The following is a 24,752-nucleotide window of genomic DNA, read 5'->3' on the forward strand; positions in this document are numbered from 1 at the left end:
ACTAATAGATTTTTATTGCAAAATAACCATGTACCCACATTGTCAGAAAATGTGAAATAACAAAATCATCCTCCCTTTTTTTGGAGATCAACAGTAGGCGAGATAGTTTCGTGATATTTTTCAAATAGCACGTAAGATCTAAATTTCACATGTTATATTTAAGTAAAAGACATGATATTTCAAAAAAACGTAGTGAATTTTAAGAAAAAATATTGTTACGTAATGTTTTTTTAAGAAAAAACATTGTTATGGAAAAATTTAACTTGAATGGAATTTTTTTTAAAGAAATAACATGTGATCTTAATAAAAACCATGTATTACTTAAAAATAGGAATCGTTTTTAAAGAGAAATCACATGTGATCTTAATAAAAAACGTGTATTACTACAAAATAACATGATAAAGAGAGATATTAAACTGAATAGAATGTTTTTTAAGAAATACCATGTGCTCTTTATAAATAACGTGTAATACGAGAAAATAACATGATAAAAAGAAATGTATTATTCTATCACATGTAATTCAAGAAAAAAGCATGTTATAAAGGACATATACGTAATAACACGTGCTCTCCGACATGTTACCGACAAGTTACTGTAGCATATGGCTACTTTGTTAATTATCTTTAAAAATTTAGCTATTTTGTGCATATTCTCTATTTTCTATATATGTAGTATCATATTTTTTATTTTCAGTAAAATAAATCCGACTAATAATAAAAAAAAAATTCACCAAACTATATACCAATTTATATGCTTATAATGTATTTTGTTGTAATTATGGGTTTAAGAGAAACAAAATACTGTACTGATTCAAAAAAAAAGAGAGAAACAAGATACCTGCAAAAATATATTACAAATACTTTTTGCAGTTTCAGTGGGTTTTAAAATTTTAACATTTTATAATTTTAAATTTTTCATAAAAAAAACGTTGGTTCTAACATTAAATTTTTTATATTTTAAAATAGATTATACCGAAGATTGTTATTTTTGTTCTATCCGCTACTCTGGTCAATCCGAGTAGGAATGCACCGAAGTGCTATAAATTATTTAGTCTTACCGTTTAGTTATATATAAAAATGTAAGAGATCAAAGAGCTAAATCGTATAGGAAACATTTTATTGTTGTTATAATTTCTGATTTTATTTTTCTTAACATAAGATACTCTCACCCGTTTAAGATGGTTTTGTTTCAGCAATGAATTTGAGGGTTTCTTTCTAGGCGTCCAAACAAAACAACGTTGAAATATTTCATCACTTCGGTCAGTATTTGAAGCATTATTTTTGGTCCTGCTATGCTATGCATGTTAGAACTCTAGTGGATGGAGGTAGACAGTTAGCCTTCAATACATATGGTACATAATTGGTCAAGAGTCAAGACTATGACGTTTACACCTATGTTTGGGTCATTTGCGACATTGTTGAGTTTTGTTAGGATTGTGGCCTAACTTAACCCAAAAGCTAGCTCAAGAGTTAAGAGTTGGTACATCCTATAAATATTACCCAAAGATCTTAATCCTAAGCAATGTAGGTGGGAAACGGCCCAACGGGAACAGTCCAAGCCCAACATCTCGGAAATACAACAAGACTTGCCACTTATATGGACCACATAGGTGGAAAACCATTTTTGTGGAAAATTTGTTTATTGGGCCAACCTTGGGCTCTCATACCATATTAGGATTGTGGCTTAACTTAACCCAAAAGTTAGCTCAAGAGTTAAGGGTTACCACATCTTATATATATTACCCAAATATTTTAATCCTAAGCAATGTGGGACATTCTAATATCTTTCTCTTTGTGTTGTATTACACATCTTTTAAGTTTCAAAACTAATAAAACCCGGAGTGGCAGACATTGCTCTTATGATACTACTCATGTAGCTTATGTATCCCCGATTTAGATTTTTGATCTATTTAATTTAAAGTATCTTGTTGACTTGAATGGAAAATTCATATTCTTGTGGATTTTCTTTAATTAGATGGGCCTTTTACTCTATTTAAGATAAACCTGAAGGTAAGCTAAACACTTCGGCCCATAGTTGTATCAGGAGGGAATGTTACTGAAAACTGAAAAGCAAAAAGCTAGCTATATGCATATGCTTGTCTCCACCATTTTTTTTTAATTGAACAACTTATGCAAATTGAAATCCGTGTGGGTAGCACATTATAAAATAGCATTAACACAAATCAACATACCTCCTATTTAGTAATTCACTTATTTTCCAAATTATTATTTTTGAAACCGAGTGCTTAAATGGTATACCACTTGTTGAAAACGTGATTCCGCTATTTATTACCATTCAAACATCAAATTTTTATGTTTTTAAGTTTTTTTGGAACTGAAGGTAGTTGGATCCGCAAAAAGCTTTGCAAACTTTGTTATCTTGCTAGGCAATTCTGACATATTAGCCTGAGCGAATTCGATTCTCTTATCTCAGGAACGTTTCAAGTGTGATTTAGACACTTGGCTTAAAGATTATTTCTATGAAACATCAATAAAATATTTGAACACCGTAGAGTTGGTCATGTGGTGGTAATGAAACAACCAAGTATGTCCACTGAATTTCAACTTGTGCCTACTTCCAGATATGAGCCTTACTTACTTTCCCATAGTTTCTAATATGTTCACAAAAAGGATCAAATTCTCAGGAGCTCCTCATCTTCAGTTTTTTTTCTCAAATGCTCTTCTCTTAAAAATGAATTTAATTTTGAATTATTTTAAATCTAAAAAGGAGAGAAATACTTTGGCACCCCTTAGAAATTGAATTTATTACCAACCCAACCAACCAAAACGGGTAAAAAAATATCCGAATTCTATGTAATCGGGTCAAACCTTTAAATAATTAAATTGACAGATTTTTTTCTTCTTCTTTCATCGTTGTCTTCCTCCTCTTCTTAGTCTTTTTTTTCTCCTTATTGTTGAACTTGGGATAACTACATACAACTTCTTTATTTGCATAAGTTGGTAAAATTCGTGTCGATCTATTTCTCCAATTTGAGTAATTACTTTCATCATGTTTTTCTTCCATCCTTCTTCGTCAATCCTAATCTAACTTGGTCTAATTTGTTGTTTTATTTTCACTATTGGGTAGAATTAAATTGAAATTAGAGAAATTTTTGGAATCTGTTGTTAATCTAATTGATTTTGTTTGTAGGTTTATGCAAAGGAGTAATGGCTCGAACAAATAACCCAACTGTATCGAATCCTACAGAACCAGATAAAATCCTTGAAGCATCAGAGAGGCACCACCCAAGTGTATTTTGATTCAACAAATTCAATCTCTCGCGGAGATTCAACGGTATAATCTATAAACTTTGGACAACTAGTAGAACTTGGTATAACTATGTTTCTTTCGTAACTTAGAAATTTCTGATACTAAAAGGTAAAACTAAGTATAACTTGGTCAGATGCTCCAGGTATATCGTTCTACACATTTTGCGTCTTTGACCAAGAAAAAGCTGACAAGGTTGAAGTAGTCTCTTATTTCAAAACTGCTCGTGTTTTGTGATATTAGACAACAAGCATAAATCTAATCTCATTTTTATGTGGTTGAGATTTAGATGTTTATCTTGTACACAAGTGTGAGACTAACTACATGGACTGATCTTCTAGATGATATAGATCAAGTTTGATAAAGCTCTAAAAGAGTGTATATCAACCGTTCAAAAATTTGCAGTCGCTTGGCTCCACTATCTCTAAGCTAATATGTGGGAAGAGTCGAGTTGATTCTCGTTGATATTTGTAGGTCAAATTCAGATGTTCAAGGAAGCGGAGAAGAACAACATGAAGAGAGGATGTACAATAGGTGGAGAACCCGAAATGGGAGAAAATAAAAAGAACGAGAAGGAGAAAAAATTCCAGTAAAGACTTGTGACGATGTAGAAAAACCAAGTGAAGGAGACAGTAAAAGGGTGAAGCGTACAAGCAAAAATGCAAAGAAGGGGTCTATTGTTGTGTTTATGAGTCCTATTGGAACAAAGCATAAGAAGATTTAAGTACTTTATGAGTCAGTTTATGAGAACTCCATGTGTTGTTTTTGTTTTTGTCAACATGATTTGGTTGTTTTTTAATTTTTGGTATAACTGCGCAGTTTGTTAAACTTAGTACAACTTGGTTAGTATGGTTATTTGAAATATTTGTTTAACTAGGTATAACTTGGTACATAGAAAATTTTGTTCTTTCTCGTCTTCTTTTTCTTTAATAAGTAGAGAATAAAAAATTTAAAAAATTTCAAAATTTTAAAATCTAAAAAAAAACGTGGGTCAAACTGCACGTGGGTAAAACTGCGCCGTCAGAAACTGCAAGTGGGAGCCGCAAAACAAGTACATATGCCAGGTGGCACACAAAAATGAACACAGTTGTTCCTAGTTTTCAAGTTGTACTCGCATATACACAGTTGTACTTTTTGTGATTTTTTGTATAATTAGTTGTACTTGGATTGAAACTAAATATTTTTAGTTGGACCCATGATTTTAGTTATTTGAGGTATATTCCATATGTTTTCATGTAAAAATATTTGTCAAAACATTATTATTGTGTGTTTTGCAATGTAGTGGGGATAACAATAAGAAAGTTATCTTAAAAGTATAAGATCTTTCTTGTACAAAAATGAGTTTAATGGAAACTATCCTATAAATTATGTTCAACTAATATTGTTTAAGAAGATTTGTTAAATTATTTGTGAATTTCTAAAGTGTATATGAAGATTTTATAAATTGTCTAATAAAATTCAATTTATTAAGTGTATGAAGATTTGTTAAATTGGTCGTAGTTGTACCATTACGATTATCAGTTTTACTAAGTTGTACAAAACGAATTAGATCAAAGAAATACGTAATTGTACCATTACGAAACCAAGTTTTATAAAAACAGATAGTACCAAAAAAAAAAAATATACAAACACAAATACATTAATCTTGGCTACATTTCTTGCGGTGTAATTCTAGTTTCTTGAATTCTTCTCTTTCTTGCGGTGTAATTCAGAAGTTATACATACAATTCTTGGATTTCACGTGGAATAATCAACTCATACAGCTATATCATTTTGAATAACTTTTATTGCTCAAGTCCACCACTTCTAACAGTTATACCACTTTTCTCAGTTATACCACTTGTATCTGTTATACCACGTATACTCAAATTTTCCTAGTTGTACTATATTTCCAAATTGATTATCCGACCAGAAATACTAATTTACCTGTGATTCACTATGATTCAACAACTATAGTCCATTAAAATGCCCTAATCGACCCAGAAAACATAGTTACCAACCCAACTTCAATTGATTTCCAACACCAATTTCAAATCTAATTAAAATCTCTTAATTTCAAATAAACCAACCCAAAATCGACTAAAGAATCGATAGATTAAAGGGGATTCAAGCTAAAACACAATAGTAGAAGAAGAAGAGAAGAGGAATTGATATGGAGATTTAAGCTTCACTTTCAATGGTGGAAGAATGGTTGAATACGTGAGGAAAGGCGATGATTTTGTGCAGATGATGATGATGGGGAACGTGGACATTTGTTATTGGCTCTCATATCTCTTTTCTCATTGGTCGATTTTGTTTTCTTTTTTATTACAATTTCAATTAAAAATCGGTTTAATAGCTTGGTTTGTCTCGGTTTGGTAAGGGCAAACTAGGATATTGATATTTCATTAAGAGTAAAGGAGTAGATGAGATTAAAGAAGAGTATATAGATTAGTTTGTCAAGCTTGGAGAGCTCTAGAGATTTGTACCCTCACAAAAACTAGGTTTAAATTCATTTAAAAAAAATGTTAATCGTCCTGCCATTTCTTACCACTACAAAACTCATTAACCGCATTTGTTGTCAAATGAAAAATAGAATCAACTTTGACAAATAAATAAGAAATACATAATTTACTCTATAATCTTCAAAAATTATTTTAGTATTTTTAATAATAAATTTAATGGTATAGGCTAGAATTTAAAATTATTTCGTGAGTTTTGGCAGTTAAATATTTCGATCGTCTGAAAATCCATTGAATTTCTTGATGGACTTTTGAAATTTGTAAGACTGCTGCCTTGACCTGCCAATATTTACCAAATATTTTGAAATTTGGTTTATGATTTGTCGAACATTTCTAACAAATTTTCTAAAATTTATATCTATTTTAGAGTTTTTTTTATTACTGAATTCATTGAAAGTCTACTCCTTGTTCAAAAACGCGGGCGCTTAGACGATTAATCGTCCGCCTAGGCGCTGGGTGCAGCTCAACCGCTGCGATTATAGCCAAATCGGCTATTTTTAATCATTGACCGATTAATTGATCATAAGTTATGATTAATCAAAATATTTTCGACAAATCAGTTTGTCAAAATTCCGTTAGAAATTAGGGAAATATCAAGGGATATGCATAGAGGAAGCGATAATTAAGTCCCTCCTTTTTACACTGTTCCATCGCTTCTGTTCAATTTTTTTTGACGCATGTACCCCTATAGCATCAAAGGAGTCGTATTTAGATTATAGGGCTGTATCATTGCAGAAGGTAGGAGAAGATTTTGCGAGATATTGTTTTGGGGAGATGTGCTATTTAAATTTTATTTTATTTTAATTTTTTCTTCTCCAGTTTCCGAACAGTCGTGTTTGTTCTCATCATATATGAGGAGGAGAGACGGTGTTTTCAGTCAGAGAGAAAAAGGAAACAACTCCCCAAAACTGTTCTCTCGTATTCTTTTTCTCTGGTTCTGTTTTTCTAGCATAGGGTTATCTCTCAGATCTGGGTTTTGTTCTTCTCCTCTTTTCTTGTAACTAAAATCGTTTTTTTTTCTGTTTGATTTTGCTTTGAACGCCATGTTTATTGTTGTGTAACTAGATTTTATCTTTTTTTCTCAGAACCGATGCCTCCGATTCTGCTTCCTCCCCGGTTGATTGCGTTTGGTCACGAGCCTCGCGGCGAGAGGGTTAATGTGTATCATAAGATGAAAACCCTTTGCGCTATCTTCAACGCTCTCGACGATGGTGAACGGCAGTTCCTTTCTCGATCCACATTCGGTCAACTATTGGAGTTTCCTAACAAACCCGCCTGGTCTGCGAGCTTTGGGATTTTTATATTGGGTAGACAATTGGAGGTGGCGAAGCCGAACGAGATTTGGGTGCTCTTTGCCGGAATTCCTATTCGTTTTTCTTTGAGAGAGTTAAAGATTGTTACGGGTTTACCTTGTGGGAAGTATCCGACTTTGAAGAAGAAAAAGAAGAAAGGCACTGCGGGGATGACGATTCCATTTTACAGTAAGTTGTTTGGCCTTGAAGAAGATGTAACTGTAGACCGGGCTATTACGTTGTTGAAGAAAAGGATTATCTCCGATGCCGATATGAGGATCCGATGTGCTTGCTTAGCTATTGTCGATGGTTTCCTTGTCCCTACCTCTCATTATCCTAAGATTATTAAAGCTCACGCCGAAATGGTTGAGGACGTGGATGCATTTCTTGCTTACCCTTGGGGCCGTCTCTCTTTCGAGATGATGATTAAGTCGATAAAAGAGAGGGAAATTGAACAATTAGCAATTACTTGTTTTAGCGTTCAGGGGTTGTTATACGCTATGCAATTGGTTGTCTTACAGGCAGCTCCATCTATTCAAGATGGACCTGTAATTGATGAGATCATTGAGTCTGAATCTGAAGCCGGCGATGTCGATGTTGAAGATGCCCCTCGAGAGTCTGTCCCTTTCAAGCTAGGGAATGCTAAAGTGTTGGATAAGAAATGCTCGGTAATGTCCTTATCTCTTTAACTTTGTTAACATTTATCGACATTGTTATCAGTATATATTGTACAAGTTTCCGATAATTATGTTGTTAATCACTAACGCCTTTTTCACTTAAGCAAGTTAACGCCATCTGGTATTATTATCTTGGTTGTTTTGCAGATTTTTGTTGATACCATTATTTGTCCTGATTTTGTGTTGGATCCGGAGGAAGATTTGTCTTGGTCTGATGATGAGGAAGATGAGAAGGTCGATAATATTCTGATGTTTTTAGGTGAGGGTCTGATTTTCAAGAATGACATGTTTGATGGTGGAGTTATCCCATCCCACTTGAAATTGGCTTCAAAAAAACAAAAGCGTGGTGGTAAATCCAATGGTAGTCGCACTAGGAAAGCTGCCAAACTAACTAAGAACGGTGGTGTTAGGAGCAGACAAGAAAGACCTATCCCTGAGGAAGGCGGGAGTTCAGGGGTTCCTTCGTTGGAGTCTATTTCCCTTATGTTGGATGCCAAACTTGAAGGTCAGACGAAAAAAATCATTGCCGCGGTGACTGATTGGTTCACTAAAAACACTGTTATTGAAGGCAAAACCTCGAAAGAGCCTGTCAGTGGGTCTACTCGTCCTAAGAAGGCTGCCAACAATGGTAACGATGGTGTTTCTAATTCTGATGGTCTGGGTTCCAATGGTGGTAATGATGATTTTGGATTTGATTCTCTTCGCCCCTCCCGTGGCCATGCTCGGTCTCATAGCCGCGAAGGAACTTCTAATGTCGAGGCCACTGTGGATGAAATTTTATCTTTCTACTCTGAGAAGGTTCCAACTGGTGTTGGTTGCAAGGAGGCGGGGGTAAAATTTTTTTTTCTTATTAATTTCTGTTTTTGTGGGTTGGTGGATATTTTCCTGATTATGGCTTTCTTTTTTGTTTTTAGCGGGAGAATGCTGTTCCAATGGGTGAAGATATTCTCCATGCTGGCGATGTGGTCCATAATTCTCAGGTGGGCGAGTATTCAATGGTGTTTTTTGGCTAAGGTATTTCATAGATTAGGTATTATTTTAGTTAGATGCTAACTGTTATTTTATCATCAAATATAAATTGAGGCTTTTTTGTGTGTTTATTGTTTTATAACATTGTTTGTTAATTTTTTTTTAGGGCGTTAACAATGTTACAGCTGATGTTGTCCCCCCCCCACAGAATGTGTTGATGAAGATAACCCCGAGGTTAGTTGTTTTGGTTTTTCTGGGGTAACTATTAGTAAAATGTGGGCGAGTTGTCTATGGTGGTATTTGGCTAAGTTATTTCAGATATTTGGTGTTATCTTAGGTAGATGCTAACACATACTTTTACCATCAAACATACAATGACGCTATGACGGTGTTTTATTGTTGTTTAACTAATTTTTTTAATTTTTTTTAGGGCGGTAACAATGTTATAGGTGATGTTGTCCCACCCACAGAGTCTGTTGTTGAAAATAACGCAGAGGTTAGTTGTTATGTTTTAGTGGTGTAACTGTTAGTAAAATGTTTAATCTATATAGTTGTTATTAATGGAGTTTTGTTAACCAAGTTTGCATTCCCCTCCCCACTGTTTAATTAAATTTTTTTTTTTTTTTGGTTCTAGCCGGAGAACAATGTCCCAATGGATGAAGATCTCCCCTCCCCAGGTCTGATTGCTCATCCGCAGGTAAGCTTGTAGGCAACGATTGTTAACTAAGAGATTAGTTGTTATGTTATTAGTTTGCTAATAGTTATCTTAGCATCAAAACATATAATGTGTTTTTGTTTCTTTTTTTTTCGTTGGATAACAATTACTGTGGTTATTTTGTTTTGCAGGGTGCTGACAATGTTGCAGGCGGTGTTGAACCCACTCTCCAAGCTGGTGGTGGAGATAATTCAAAGGCAAGTTGTTACGTTTTAATATGCTTGTTAACCTCTAACAATTATATTAACCTCAAACAAATAAATTCCTCCTTTTTTCATGATAACAATAATTGCGATAAATGTTTGTGTAGGTTGCTAACAATCCTTCTATCGACGACGACCTCCTCTCTAAACGAGTTGTCAACGAGGCAAGATATTAAAAATATTTTAGCGACGATTGCCCTCTTTTTTATCGGCGTAATCATCATCTTGAATTCTCTATTTTTTTGCTAATTTTTTTTTCTTTTTCTTTTTCTCTATAGCGCATTGAGAATGTTCCAGTAAATGAAGCATTTATAACTCCCAACGAGTCGATCGTTAACCAAGAGGTTATCTGTTATCTATTTATTGCAGTCATTATCTAATTAGTGCAGTTATTTGTTTGTTGCCTGGTTCTTAGCATTTGTTATTGTTTGAATGGACAAGTTCAATGCTCTCAGCCGACAGGTGGCGTTGTGGCCCCCCGCCTAATGCTTTAGAGGAAAGCCATGTAATAGATCAATTTTATAATACAAGATAGAATATGTCTGTCTTTTGCAATTCTGTTTTTGCTTCTGGATTAAATTCATTTCAATTCTTCCTCGCCCAGGGTGTCCCTGCATCGGATGATGGTATTGTTGGCGAAGAGACGTCTGTGGGGATCCCGGATATCTCGGTTAGCAGCTAAATTACAAACCATATTGTTCCATTTCCTTAGGCTTTTCTTTCCTCTTCTGTTCTACTCTCTTTGTAAAGATTAATTTTCGGGTGATAACGTTATTAGGCACTAAACTATATATTTATTTTGGTTTTTGGAATTATTTATAAGTTTTTTGGTGGTTTAAAATTTCAATTTTAGTTTTATTCAGGTACTTATATTTATCAATGTATCCCTCCACGCTAGCCAACTTTAATTTAAATATGAAAGGTTAACGTACTAAGAGTCTTTTTAATGTCTTTGTTCTTTATTTTCTATGTCTATTTTTACTTAGTATAGCCCTCAATCTGTTTGTGGTCTTGATGATGATGGGAAGATTAGTTGTGAACCTCCCAATGACCCTGTTCGTGTGATAACTATTAAAAATTTAGTCATCCTGTAAAACCGGTCGTGTACTCATATTGTCTGTTTTTTCTTAAAATTTTTTGTGAATAAGGCTGCTCTGCCTTCTGATGGTGGGGTTGTGTGTGATGGAGAGGCGTTTGATATCCCTGAGGCTGTTTCTATTGATATGGCAGCAACTAATGATCTGGTTGGTATTATCAGGGCCCTGACTTGTCATTTATCTGAAATTTTTTAATTATTTATCTCGTTTAGCCTTTAACTTTTTTATTACTCCCATTTTTTGTAGGGTGTTGGCCGGGGTGCCCCTTCTGTTGTTTCCTCCCCACGCGAGGTTGTATTGTATTTTCTATGTGTTTGTTTTGGTTGCTAACTAATTCTTTACCCCCTATTAATCATTCGTTGTGGCTGTTTTCTCAGGATTCTGATGAGGTATTATCTAATTGTTTAAATGCTATTGTTTTGGTTAGCAGTTAGTTTGTTTTTAATTATTTTCCCATTTCAGGATTTCACCACTCCCCCCCTTTCTAAAGTAGGGAAGGCTCCCCTCTAGGTTTATTTGATAACATTTAGTATCTTTGGTAGGTAAATCTCAAATTTTGCTACTTTTCTAATTTAGTCCCCTCTTCATGCAGGATGATGGTAATGCTAACGATTTGGATGGAATGCTTGGGAGGAGAAGTAAAAGGGTCCGTACTCTTTCTACCAAGCTAGATGGTCGATTCCAGTATGATAAGAAAACGAAGTTGTTAGTTGGTCATCCATCCCATGTTGTCAATCAAGCTAACATTTGCGTTGACCCTGAGGAACGCTTCCAAAATTCACTGAAGAAACTCAAGGCGATAAGGTATCGTTTATTCTGATATTTTTTTGTTTAGCCTATACAATGATTACCATTATATTTCACTCTCGATAATCTTTCATATCATCTTGTTCTTTCAACAGTTCTATTAGCTTTTGTGGTGGTGTTGCTTTGTCTAATAAAGATATTTTGGATTTAATTGACCGGAAGAAAAATCTTTCAAGCAAGGTACCGTTTTTGTAAAATATATTCTATTGAGTGAGTTTTATATTGGGTTATTTCCTTTTATTTCAAATGTTTTTTTTTTTCATTCCCCCAGGTTATGGATGCTCTCATCAAGTTTAGTCGTCATTTGTTGAGGACTGATGATGTTGATGGCGATAAACTTCGTGTTGAAGTCCTTGATTCAAAGTTCGTTTCACTATTCTGCCGTCAATTCCCTAAGTTTTCCCGATGCCCGTCCAAATCGGAGTTCCAATTCCCACCGCCACTAACCGATCTCCTTTCCGGTGCTAGGGAGTCTGACCGTGTCCAGTTATTCACGGAGGCTGATTACTTGTATCTGCCTTTTAACTTTGACAAGAAGCATTGGGTAGCTTTAGCTGTTGATCTTAAATCCCGGAAGATCATTGTCTTGGATTCAAATATCCAACGCCGCAAAGATTCTACTATTCAGGATGAGCTTATGCCTCTCGCAGTAATGCTGCCATACCTTTTCAAACAGGCTGCCTTCAATCCTCTTATGAGTAACTGTCTGCTGGATCCATTTTCTATAGAGCGCCCTCTTATCATTCCTCAGGTTGCTTCACCCCTTGATACCGGCATCTTCTCTATATTCCTTATCCATACTCATGCTACCGGGGGTGTGTCTGAATGCGTGGATTTCGAGGTTGGCGGCCTTCAAAGTGAAGTGAAAAAGTTAGTGTCGGCTTTAATTCTCGCTGGCGGTTACTAGCTAACTCTAATGTTATCGAAGTCCATTTTTCAGTGGTGTTTATGTTCATCGGATCCTGTCTTCCCATTCTTCTTTATTTTGTTTAACTAGGATTTTATCCAAACTTGCCCCTTAATATATTTGGAATTGAACGTTTTATTATCGTAGCTTCGTAATTTATTATGGGAAAATTAATACTCAATAAATTCTCAATTTTTGTTGACTTTGCCATATTAGTCCCGTCGTTAAGTAGGTTAACAGAATCCAAAACCGGGGTTATCTATCTGTTAATTGAGCCCACTCTCCAAGTTGGTGGTGGAGATAATTCAGAGGCAAGTTGTTACGTTTTATGCTAACAATTATATTAACCTCTAACTATTGTTATCAGGAATAAATTCTTCCTTTTTTCCTGATAACAATAATTTCGATAAATGTTTGTGTAGGTTGCTAACAATCCTTCTATCGACGACGACCTCCCCTCTAAACGAGTTGTTAACGAGGCAAGATATTAAAAATATTTTTAACTACCAAAGCTGGTAGTTAAGACAAAATGACGCCGTTTTGTCTTAACGGCTCAATTAAATCAAATCGAAGTCTCGTCTCCCCCAAAGTGAGAAACAGAAATCCCCAATTCACAAGAACCCTAACCCTTAAAAGAGAGAAATCAATCATAATTGTTCTATTTTCGTTGCGGAAATTGATTGGGTTTTCAGATTGTGAGTCTTTTAACTTGATCTTCCTACTCCAATGAGTTCAAGTTCAGGGTCATATGGTGCTGGCGGAGACCTCCGTGGTTTTCCGTTGAAGTGTTCGTGTGGAGTAGATGTGACGATCTACACGTCGAAGTCTCTAGAGAATCCAGGAAGGTCTTTTTTCCGTTGTAAAACAAAAAGAGATCCGAAGTCGTGGACAAACAAAAGAGATGTAAGTAGAGTTGGTGTTTATGTTGTGTCTTTGTGTAGTTTAGTAGCTAAACTTGTCTGATTTGGTATGGTTGTGCAATAGGATCATGTGTTTAAGTGGGTTGAGGATGCTGTGTACGAAGAGGTTGAAGATGCTTTACCAAAATTTGGAATCATTGCAAACGAGATAAACCAAGCCAAATCTGAGGTTAATGAGCTTAATGTGATGTTACAAGAGCTTAAAGATCACTACAAAAAATATGAGCATTGATAGCACATTACGATAGCGCATTTTTCGCATCTGTTATTAAAGATGGTACTCGAATTTTGATAACTATATTATAGCATTTTAGAAACGCTAAGCCCTATAATAACAGATCCGGAAATAAAATCACTTATGACTGCCAAATATTTAACGAAAATTTGCCCATAACACCAACACTTAGCCAAAAAAATAAGAAATCGCTCAAATTAAAAACCAAACCCTAATTTCTTTATAACTTCTCCATCCTCTTTCTCTCCTTTACCTCTCCGCTCTCTTCCTCGATTCTTCCTTTCTTCCTAGATTATTCACTTCTCCTTAGCTCTCATTTACCTCTTCACTCTCTTAATATGATTATACACCCCTGGATCTACTGGATTCTATCAATTTCATCCCCAAATTCTTCTTCTTCTTAAATTCTATAAATGATTCATTGTCCGTCGTCGTCGCTTGTCTCAGATAACCATAAACCATAGCTTTCAATTTCGTTGGCTTGAAGCCCCAAACCATCTTCGACGCTCGTTCTTCAATTGCGTCAGCCTCCTCCCTCTTTATCCTTCTCTTTTGCATCCGCAGGTACGATTTTGTTTGGGTTCAATAGATTTATAAGCACTTGGGTTAGATTTTGTTAGGGTTCAGTTGATCGATTTGGGTTAGATTAAAATCTTATAAGCTTTTGGCCGAAAAACTGATGATGCTTTTCATGCCCCCCAGGTGTTCGACGAATTGCCTCATTATTGGCTTGCTTGTTACTTAACATTGTTTGGTGTTATGTAAGCTTATTCCTATTAGATTTACATATCTCATTTGATATTAGTATTACTATAACAGTTTTGTGAATAAAAATCTCATTGTTGTGAATAAAAATTAGAGTTTTGAACTGTTTTGTGTTGATTTTGGTTTGTTGTGTTGCTGTTGAAACTTGCAGGTGCTGAAGATTCTACCTTCCAAGTCATTAACACGTATAAGAGTAGAGAAGATGTATAATTTATCTTTGGTGGGTGCTTAAGATTCGAATCAGTTGGTCTCCAGGTACAATTATGAACTTATATTCTCTTTAAATTAATAGTATCACTGAAACAGTGAAATGGTTGTCGATGATCAAGTTTGTGGTCAGTTAGCTAATGGGTCTAACGGGTTCTCTTTTCTTTTAGATATTTTTGTTGGAGTGTGGCTTGTGTGTTTGGAATGGGCGTTGGTTTTGCTTATTTTGCTTCTTGCATACTAATTAGTACTCACTTGGAAGTATTCTCGATGAAAGTAAGATAAATCACCTAGGTATAAGTGAATTTTAGGGCACGGAAACATGCTACTTTACTTCATCTATTTTCTTTGTAAAAACATCCATTGTATCAAAACGAGTAATTTAACTTGTTTGTTGAATACTGAAATATTTTTGCAGCTTAAAACACATGAAGATGCGATAACTAACATCAAAAATGAGCTTGCAGTTGTGGAGCTTAAAGTTCAGGTCTTTATTTCTTATCTAGCTTCAGATTTGTGTATGCACAATCATGTTACCATCTTGCAATGAACATCAAATCATATGTTCTTGTCTGAGATTACGTGGAGCATATGATTAGAGAAAGTGGAGCAGATCTGGTATCAATCATAGTGTTAGTATACTTGGGGACTAGCTTCTTCTTAAGTTTTATATGCATATCTAGAGAAGTGCATTTTGGAATGCAGGTGCTTAACTAGCTGAATTATTTTGCTTTCTTGGGTAGACTATTGAAAAGCCATCTCTAATTTACTTTAGTATTGTTTTTTTGAACTGAATAGGTTAGTGGATGCCAATAAATAATGTTTCCAGGGAGATATATTTACACTAAAAGACTGAAAGATGCAAAGAGACTGAAGTCACGCTTACGATGGGTATGGCCATGGGAGGAATGAAGGTAAACTGATGTACGGAGTGCAAGTAGCTATCTTAGCCTAAAAAGTTTGTCTAATGTTAGTTTATTTTGTGTGGCACTTACGATGTTAGTATACGACTTGGTATGATGTTATGTAAAACTTGTTTTGGTTAATTTGATATTAATGTTATGTATTTTGATGATTTATGAAATATATAAATAATATATAAATCCAATTTAAAAATTTATGCAAAATAGGATTCAATTATAAATTTATATAAATCAAATTAATATATTCGTATAGCGAAACAAAAATGCTACAACATAATATAAAACAGCACAAAACATGTGTTACAAGAAAGTATATTAAAGCATTTGGTTAATGCTATAATAAAACGACTTACAATAGCATACTGAAAAAATGTTATCGTATGTGTGGCACCTACCATAACAGGGGCATAAAATAGCATTTATGAAAACGCTATAAATTACATATTATAGCATTTCTGTCGTGTTAAGAATGTGCATTTTTCTTGTAGTGGATGAAGCAATCTTGAGCAAAAAGGAGATCCGCAAGTGGAAATTGTGCTTGCAGATGTGTTTTGTGTGGCTTTGCTTGATCAGCATTGTCATTGTTTACATGATGCTTAGTCAGGCAAAGAAAAAGGAATTAGCTGTTGGTTATTAGTTATTGAAGAAGTTAACTAGGTAATAATAGACTCGTTATCTGATCGTGTATGTCGTTTTGATTAATTTTTGCGATTTCTGCTAGAAGGTTTAATGGGCTACCTTTTTAGATAGTCGTTATTTATTTTATCATCTAACGTTATTATCGTCTAACACAAAACCTGTCTTATAGCTCAGGTCATAGAGAAGTTGGCCCCCCCAGTGTTACAATGTGTCAAAATGTGTCTAACGTTATTATCGTCTAACGTTATTATCATCTACGTCACATTTTGAGTTGTTTAACACTATGTGTCGAAATGTGTTATCGTCTAACGTTATTATCATCTAGCACATAAGCTGACTTACAGCTAAGTTCATAGACAAGTTGTCTCCCCCAGTGTAATTTGATTTGTTTAACCCAATGTGTCAAAATGAGTTATCGGCGTTATTGTTTTTGTTATCTACTACTTGTTATGTCGGTTTAAACCGTTACCCTTTTCTCCCGGATTAAACAAATCTGTCAACTCTGGATTAAACAAATCTGGATCATCAACACCAACTCTGGATCATCTGGTATAGCTTCTGTCAACTCTGGATCTATCGTGTATGTCGTTTTGATTAATTTTTGCGATTTCTGCTAGAAGGTTTAATGGGCTACCTTTTTAGATAGTCGTTATTTATTTTATCATCTAACGTTATTATCGTCTAGCTCAGGTCATAGAGAAGTTGGCTCCCCCACTGTTACAATGTGTCAAAATGTGTCTAACGTTATTATCGTCTAACGTTATTATCAGCTACGTCACATTTTGAGTTGTTTAACACTATGTGTCGAAATATGTTATCGTCTAACATTATTATCATCTACCACATAAGCCGACTTACAGCTAAGTTCATAGACAAGTTGTCTCCCCTAGTGTAATTTGATTTGTTTAACCCAATGTGTCAAAATGAGTTATCGGCGTTATTGATTTTGTTATCTGCTACTTGTTATGTCGGTTCAAACCGTTACCCTTTTCTCCCGTAGTTTAAATTACTTTCAACTCGGTTTTTACATAAGTTGGCTCTCAGTTTAATATACATGTTTAATCGTATCGGGACAACATGTGATTTAATCTGTATATTTTTTAATCGGTAATTATTATTGCATGCTAGTAGTTATATCGACTAACATGGCTACCCATTTTAAGTTATGGGCTAGATTAAATTTTATGACATCTCGATTTTTGTAATTTTCATTTTTTATCCCAAGTGTTGCTGTGAAATAATCTTCTATCACGATAACTTACTTATCCGTGATTAATGTCGGTTAGCTAACTTTGGGGCATAGAGATTTCTCTATCATTGAAACAATTAATAAACATTGCCCATTATATTGAACTTTCTTTCCTTAAAGATGGATGTGATACGATAATTTTACATTTAGGGAACAATAGCCGTACGTATGCACAATGAAAAATTTTCTGATCCCTTGAGTTCCTTATTTATTTCACATAGCCAGGCCAATTTCTTTGTTAATCTTGACAACATCCATCCATCCCTTTACTCGCCAAAAAACGTCCTTCCTTCCGTTCTCTATGTCCCCTGCATTCCAACGAGATACAGTAAATATTCCATAATTCATTTACTAACTGTTAAAGTATTTATTACCGTTATTGGGCCATTGCAGGTTGCCCTGTTATGACCTAATGACTTGCATCGTGAGCATCTTTTCCTTGATGTTCTCTACAAATGTAATAGAATGTTACTACCTAATAAGCTTAGCACATAAGAGAGTTAGTACTGTTTATCACATATATAGTTCACGGTGGTTACCTTGAACTCGCCTCTTGAAAATAATCTTCGTTTCCTTGGGCGTCCAGGCGGTCTCTGAACATATGGTGGAGCCAGTTTCCCACCCCCCTACATCATTTGGGGAAGGAGTCAGTGTCTCCGTGTCGGGTACCGACATTATTAGCGCTTGGTAAGACAACCTAAGCTGGGGGTTGGTGTGATGGACTCCAACTAACGTGTCCACTCTGATTCCTTCTTGTATTGCTGCCGCTATGGCATGAGAGCAAGGAATTGTTAGCAGCTGAAACTCCCTGCACGTACATGTTCTCTCTCATAGGTTGACCGCAAATGCTGCGCCTCCTTTTTCTCTAACTTCATATAGCCCTTCCCCAATCTTTATTACAGCACATCCTGCTCCTTTCTCGTAATTTTCGATTACCATATCGTTCACCTTTAGCGGTAGGATATTGTCCTCAAGCTGGGCAGCTTGCCTCCTAAGCGCAAACCATGTCACGAGAGTTGTGCGGATAGACTCTAAGATTGAGATTACCGGGTAATCGCGAGAGTTGTGCGGTTTAGCGACTCCGCTATATTACTTGTCATGAAGTTATATCTATTTCCAACAAAATGGGATCTCGTCCAATGCTCAAACCCAATACCTGCCAGGTAGTCAGCGCATGGCCCATGTTTAGCCCTAATTTCAGCAAAAAGCCGGTTGAAATCACTTAGGCGATAAGCCCTCGCTGCACACGATTCCAATGCACTTAGCTCCTCAGATTTAAAGTAAACCTCAATGTTCCTTTTCAGATGGACGATGCAAGCAGCATGAGATGACATTGGGTAAACCTGCGCAAAGATTATAGACGTTAGTGGATATCTTAGCATGCGTAATAGATATTGGGATAATTGTCATTGTATCAGTTAACAACACTGTTACCTTGCGGATGCTGGCATAAATTGAGGAGTGCCTGTCAGACACAAACACCAACTCTGGATCATCTGGTATAGCTTCTGTCAGCTTAGTCATGAACCAAGTCCACGCCTCATCGTTCTCGCTGTTTACTATCCCAAATGCAATGGGAAACACTTGAAAATTCGCGTCTTGTGCACTAGCTGCAATTAAGCATCCGCCATATCGTCCTCGTAGGTGAGTCCCATCAATGACTATCACCTTCCTCATGTAAGCATACCCTTGAACACATGCATGAAGCGCCAAAAACAAGTACTTGAATCTCTCTATGCAAGAGTTATCCTTCTCTGTCTCCATTGCTACTAGAGAATTTGGATTTGTCTCTAAAAGTAGCTTGAAGTATGGTTGGATTAAAGTGTAACTTCCCATAGCTGACCCCATTGCATTGTCCATAGCTATTTCTCTTGCCCGCCAAGCTTTCCAATATGAGACGTTGAGGCTGAATTCCTGGCGTAGCATCCTTCTCAGCTCATTAGCTCGTGGTCCCCTGCCTACTCCAACATATTTTATTCGCATTAACTTCCCAATTACAGCCGTTGAAGCTTGCTTGTGGAAGTCTCCTCTAGCATCCACGCTACATGTGTGGTTTGGTGTTGTGCTTCTTACCTCGAACCGATCGCTATCTGCCAGCTTTGTTGCATAAACCCGCCACGAGTATGTATGGCTGACGCAGACAGCCGCCACAACATTAGGCCCGGATTTCGCGTTTATGAAATGGAACTTCCGGCGAATCGCATGAATAGCTAATTTCGTTGCACAATCCTCTTTGGTTTTAAAAATCCTCCCGATGTAAATGTCATCTCCTTCATAATCAGCATCCTTTAGGGCTCGTTGGAGAGCATCTGAGAAAGAGAGGAACGAAGCAGCTGACATTAATAATAAATTCAGTCTTTAATTACTTTATTATTCTGATATCGTAGTTACTTCAATAACTTCTTACTTATCACAAATGGATAAACTATTATTTAGTGCTCTAAACCTACTGTTACCTTCCTCCCCTGGATCGTCGAAATATGGGGGTGCATCTCTGTCATAGAATACCGTTGGAACGGGTGTATCCTTCACGATCATCTCATTCCTCTGTACCTCGGATACTCTTGTGTTAGTTGATGGCATCCCTATTTCTTTAGTTGATAACCCGTCCTCTATCATGATACTTTTGCCTTTATCTATCATTGTGATAGGTTGAGGATCCATAATCAGAGGGCCATCAGGATCAGAGTAAAAGTGTGCCAGTGTTTCGTCACCTACAATTTAAAGCATTTTATGGTTGTTTGATTGTGCATAAACAAAATAGCGAATAATATATTGATTATTCATTAACATACCTAATAGCGATAAGCTGTTGTTGTTCGACGAGTCACTATCCTCCATTAGGTCTTCGGTACTGAAAGAAATGCTTCTCGAAAGCGAGGTTGGCGTTCCGAAGGTTGAATCGCTTGACGATAAAGCGACCACCGGCGGCCCAACAGCTGGTGCTTCTGAACTCGCTAGAGTTAGACGCAAATCCGCATTTGGATCTCTCTTTGACTGGTCGTTACTTCCGAAATCTAGGACCCTCGCTGTTTTCTCTTTGTCGCCCACTTTAGTTGCATTAGTTTGAGTTCCTCCTATGGTCATTTGGGTTGCACACATCTCTCGCCACATTTCTTCCTGTTGGTTTTTTCGCCACATTTCAAATAACCGATCCCTCTCCCTCTCCTCCTCTTCAACAACTTTCTCTTTTCCCTTTAAGCTTGTAATTGCTCCTGGGTGTGTTACTTTTTGTGGCATCCCGCTAGTCCCGCCTGTAATATCCATGTTGTCTCTTATGGTTACCCCTTCATACGTGTTGCGCTGCTCACCGCCTTTACTTATGTTCACCTCGTTCTCCTTCCCCATGGTTGTCATACTGTCTGCGTCACCTGAAACAGGTTTACTATTAGTAGATAACCAATTTATCTACTAATTTTATTATCCGCCAATATTGTTGATTTAGAGCTGAAAATATATTCGTGATTAAATTGTAATAAAACCTGTTAATATCATTAGCTTCTAATTCTTACTGCAATATATTTAGGAATTTAGTTATCAGTTGTTCACCTGAAATGTTACGCAGTAACATTCATGTTAGCGCGGTTCCCCAGACAGCCCTCGTTTCTGCGCTATTCCAATATTTATCGGATATTTCTTTTGAACTTAGGCCGCTTAGATCCATGTTACTCCGATAACTATTAACGTTTCGCTCAGTCCCACCTCGTATAATCCTCACCCGCAGATGGACTTCATCTAGATCGGCTCTTATCGTGATGTGATCATGGAAAGCACAAAGGACTTGGAACTTGATAAAGAGCTTGTAGCCGAGGAAGAGCTTGAAGCAGAGGAGCAGCTTGAACCTGAGGAGCGTTTTGAACTAAAGAATGAGCTTGTAGCGGAGAAAGAGTATGGAAAAGATGTTATCTTAACCTCATTGGTTTTGATACATGATCATCAAATGGGCATGTGTCTCATTTGTACTCTTTTTCCCTTGTCAAGTTTTGTCCCAATGGGTTTTCTTGACAAGGTTTTTAATGAGGCAAATGATTCACATTCAAATCACCCATTTGTTGATCCAGCCCATGGAATAACATTCAGAAGTCTACCCCATCAGATATATATGGAGTCCAGCCCATTTTATTGCCATTACAAGCCCAAGAAGACTCCAAACCAAGTGCTTAATTTGCTTGCCAAGAGGAGTGACGAAAATAGGAGTTCAAGAGTCATCTTTGAAGCCAAAGGGTCTTTTCTATTCAAATTCTGTCTTTAATATTTTGTTAAGTTTCTAGGCAGCCTTGGAGCTTGTTCCAAGACTTGTCTCTCTACATTCTCTTCTCTCCTTCTCCTCTATATATTCTCTATGTATTCTCTTATGAGAACTAATCAAACATTTTATAAAAAATCTCTCTTTTACTTGTTTGATCCGAGAAGTGCGTAATATCTTCTCAACTTGTTTCCTTCTTAGTGTGTAATATCTAAGTTGTATTCAAGCTCGTAGTCTAAGAGATTTACAACTCTCTTGGAAGTACAAAACGTTCCACCTTCAATCCGCTGCAACCGTTCATCCGTTTGTCCGTTCATCTTCCACCTTCGATCTCGCTCTTCTTCCATTCCGCTGCATCCTTCATGTTCAAAACCAACAAAGTGTGTTCTTGGGAGTAGATCCTCATCTAGGAGTCTATCATGTGGTATCAGAGCCACTTTATTACCAGGTTTTGATGTTCCAACCCTAAATTTTCTGTTTTTCTCGATTTCACCTTTTTTCCAGATTTCTGATCGCATCTTGTTTTAATTTTTAAAAATAATTGGCTCGTTGAAAAATTGTGAAACCAATTGCGTTCGAACCAATAACGATTCTAGTATTTTTGAAAATTTATTTTCGAATTTTTGGAATCGTTTTGATATTTTTCCAGATCCGTTTAGATTTGTCTGTTTTTGGACTATTTACTTGTTAGATTTTCGATTTTTCAGGTACAATGGTGACATCTGAAGACGAAGAGTCATCCACCTCTAGCTTGGAGAGAAAAATCTTGAAATCCGTCACAGCTGCAGTGGCAACAATGATCGACGAGAAGCTTGGTGCTCTACACTTGAATCAAATCAACCCGGAACCAAATCAACGTCAAAGGCAGCAACAAGAGGAACCAAGGCAATATGATGAAGAAAGAAATTACTACAGCCACGCCTCCTCTTACAATAGTCAACGTAGGCAGCGAAGAGAAAGACCCCAGCCTAGAGATCCTTTGGGAAAAATAAAACTCAAGATTCCCGCTTTTCATGGAACCAACAATCCGGATACTTACTTGGAGTGGGAGCAGAAAATTGAGTTAGTCTTTGTTTGCCAAGAGTGTACCGAGGCCAACAAGGTTAAAGTTGCGTCTACTGAATTTCAGAATTATGCACTAAGCTGGTGGGATCATTTGGTTACTACAAGGAGACGTGTAGGGGATTATCCAGTAGAGACTTGGACTGAAATGAAGAACATAATGAGAAAGAGATTCGTACCAAGTCACTACCATAGAGAGCCACCACCAAGGAGACCCCAAGAGAAGCCTAACTGGAGAAGCAGATCAGTAAGAGATAAAGCAAACTAAACCACTTCTGAACCAGCTGAGTACACAAATAGATTATGAAGAAGTGCACAAGCGGGTGATGGAAGCATTTAAGGCTGTTGAGAAAAGCCAAAAGAAAAATCCAAGCACTACCAAATCTGTTGGTTCTGAAACAGCAAATGAGAGACCAAGTTGTCTTAAGAGGGGAATGGTTATTCAAAAATCAGAATCAGATCAGTCTTTACCAATCGGCAAGGAGCTTATTGTGCTAGAAGAAAATTCTGAAAACAGCAACAAAGAGAAGGTGGAGACTCAACCATACAACGCTGATCAAAACCAGCAACACTTAAGCAACAAGGAAGAGCAAACTGAAAACAAAACTCTGAAGCATCTCACCTCCTTACAAGCTAAGTGTACTCTTTCTTGTATTCAATCTGATTTTGTGCTTGACAAACTAACCCATTTTGAACCGGAGCAACCGAGTAGTATTGTTCTTCTTTCACAGTTACTTGAGGAAAAATCATTAGAAGGAGAACCGAGGAGTTTGTCATTGATTAGTGAAATGGAACGGCCAACCAGCCATGTGCCAAAACATGTCATTATGCCTTTTTCTGGTGATTACCCAAGAAAGCACTGTAAGGAAATTGATTTGGTTAAAACTGAACCTAATTTGTTTATGTTGGTTTCTGCTCAAGATGAAAAACGTTTTGGTTTTGAAAATGTGAAGGAATTTCGTGTTTCAAAATCTGTTTTTGATAAAATGATTCCAACCTTTATAGCATTTACACTTAAAGAGTTCTTTAAGAAAAAAGGTTTTCTGTTTGATGAGTTTTGTGAATTTAACTCTTCTTTGAGAATTTCTTTGTGTAGCAATGCATTTGAGCTGTTTAAAAGTAAAGATGAATATGCATTGGTTAAAACATTCTCTGAATTGAAACATGTGCTTAAAAACGTGTCATGTGAATCAAATCCATTCATTGAGCTTTGCAACACAAGTGTTAATGATCATGTTCTTAAATTCTCTATTTCAAGTATGATGCATTTGTTCTATCCCATGAGTGCTCAAAAAGGAATAGGAGTTGTGGAGAAGTATAAGTACTTAAGAGAAGTGATATCAAGGAAAGACTCATTAAAGGTTCAACTACTAAGCCATGAAAACTTGAAAGGAGTTGAAGGTGCATTGAACATATTGACAATCAAGGAAAAGCCACCAGAATTGCATCTGCCTCAATCCCTCCGCAAAGAACGCAAACAAGGAACCATGAGCAGGATTGGAGAATTAACTCAAGCTGAAGAAGTTCGGGTCCAAAATCAATTACCTAGAGCTGAATACAGTAGTGTTATCAAGGAGAAACCACCAGATGCTAAACCACCAATTAAAACCCGAGGTAATTATCTAAACTCCCAAAAACGAATGAAAGCTAATTTGCTTTCTCTTGGTGAAGGTTGTACAATTTGGAGGCCAATCAAGAAGACTAATGATCGGGAGATAAGCACTCATCATATGAGTCAATCAAGAGATCCTCGTGAAGATTATCAAAATCAACTTTGGCTAAAGCACAAAGAAGAACGCATAGGCAATCAATCAAATTTCTTTGTGAGCATTGGTGAAGTTAAGAAACCGATGTTATCAAAACTCCCTTTATTGTTGTTTAATTATAAGGAAGCTCTCATGAGCTTGACTAACCCTACACCGGTGCTCCCGAGTGAGATGATGTCTCTTTTGCAGGATTATGACGACATGCTCTTTGAGGACAAACCTATAGGACTACCACCCATACATGATGCATCTCAAAGCCACGTTTGGAGACCAGAAGACTATTTAGGACGTTCAAGTCCTACAC

At 36.4% G+C, this 24,752-nt stretch overlaps 2 protein-coding genes and 2 long non-coding RNA genes across 5 annotated transcripts; all 4 read left to right on the forward strand.

Moving 5' to 3' along the window:
- The first annotated feature begins 2,646 nt into the window (after window positions 1–2,646).
- On the forward strand, window positions 2,647–4,098 carry LOC110229374. Of its 2 annotated transcripts, none has more exons than XR_002332768.1 (3): window positions 2,647–2,995; window positions 3,152–3,295; window positions 3,743–4,098. It is a non-coding gene; the product is annotated as an uncharacterized LOC110229374 (long non-coding RNA). The 2 variants fall into 2 exon arrangements; XR_002332767.1 differs by having other exon boundaries at window positions 2,648–2,961.
- A 2,630-nt stretch (window positions 4,099–6,728) lies between these two features.
- LOC110228882 lies at window positions 6,729–8,764 on the forward strand. Its single transcript, XM_021027123.1, has 3 exons — window positions 6,729–6,742; window positions 6,855–8,569; window positions 8,653–8,764. The coding sequence occupies exon 2, from the start codon at window positions 6,860–6,862 to the stop codon at window positions 7,748–7,750; it is 891 nt and encodes a 296-aa protein (XP_020882782.1). The 5' UTR covers window positions 6,729–6,742; window positions 6,855–6,859; the 3' UTR covers window positions 7,751–8,569; window positions 8,653–8,764.
- Window positions 8,765–11,266: 2,502 nt separating this feature from the next.
- Window positions 11,267–12,625, forward strand: LOC110229359. Its single transcript, XM_021029282.1, has 3 exons — window positions 11,267–11,526; window positions 11,625–11,709; window positions 11,801–12,625. The coding sequence occupies exons 1-3, from the start codon at window positions 11,309–11,311 to the stop codon at window positions 12,434–12,436; spliced, it is 939 nt and encodes a 312-aa protein (XP_020884941.1). The 5' UTR covers window positions 11,267–11,308; the 3' UTR covers window positions 12,437–12,625.
- A 994-nt stretch (window positions 12,626–13,619) lies between these two features.
- On the forward strand, window positions 13,620–15,644 carry LOC110228939. The gene is made up of 5 exons (XR_002332444.1): window positions 13,620–14,155; window positions 14,294–14,352; window positions 14,508–14,611; window positions 14,982–15,268; window positions 15,362–15,644. It is a non-coding gene; the product is annotated as an uncharacterized LOC110228939 (long non-coding RNA).
- Window positions 15,645–24,752: the final 9,108 nt, after the last annotated feature.

Source organism: Arabidopsis lyrata, assembly GCF_000004255.2.
Source record: "Arabidopsis lyrata subsp. lyrata unplaced genomic scaffold ARALYscaffold_4, whole genome shotgun sequence".
NCBI lineage: Eukaryota > Viridiplantae > Streptophyta > Magnoliopsida > Brassicales > Brassicaceae > Arabidopsis > Arabidopsis lyrata.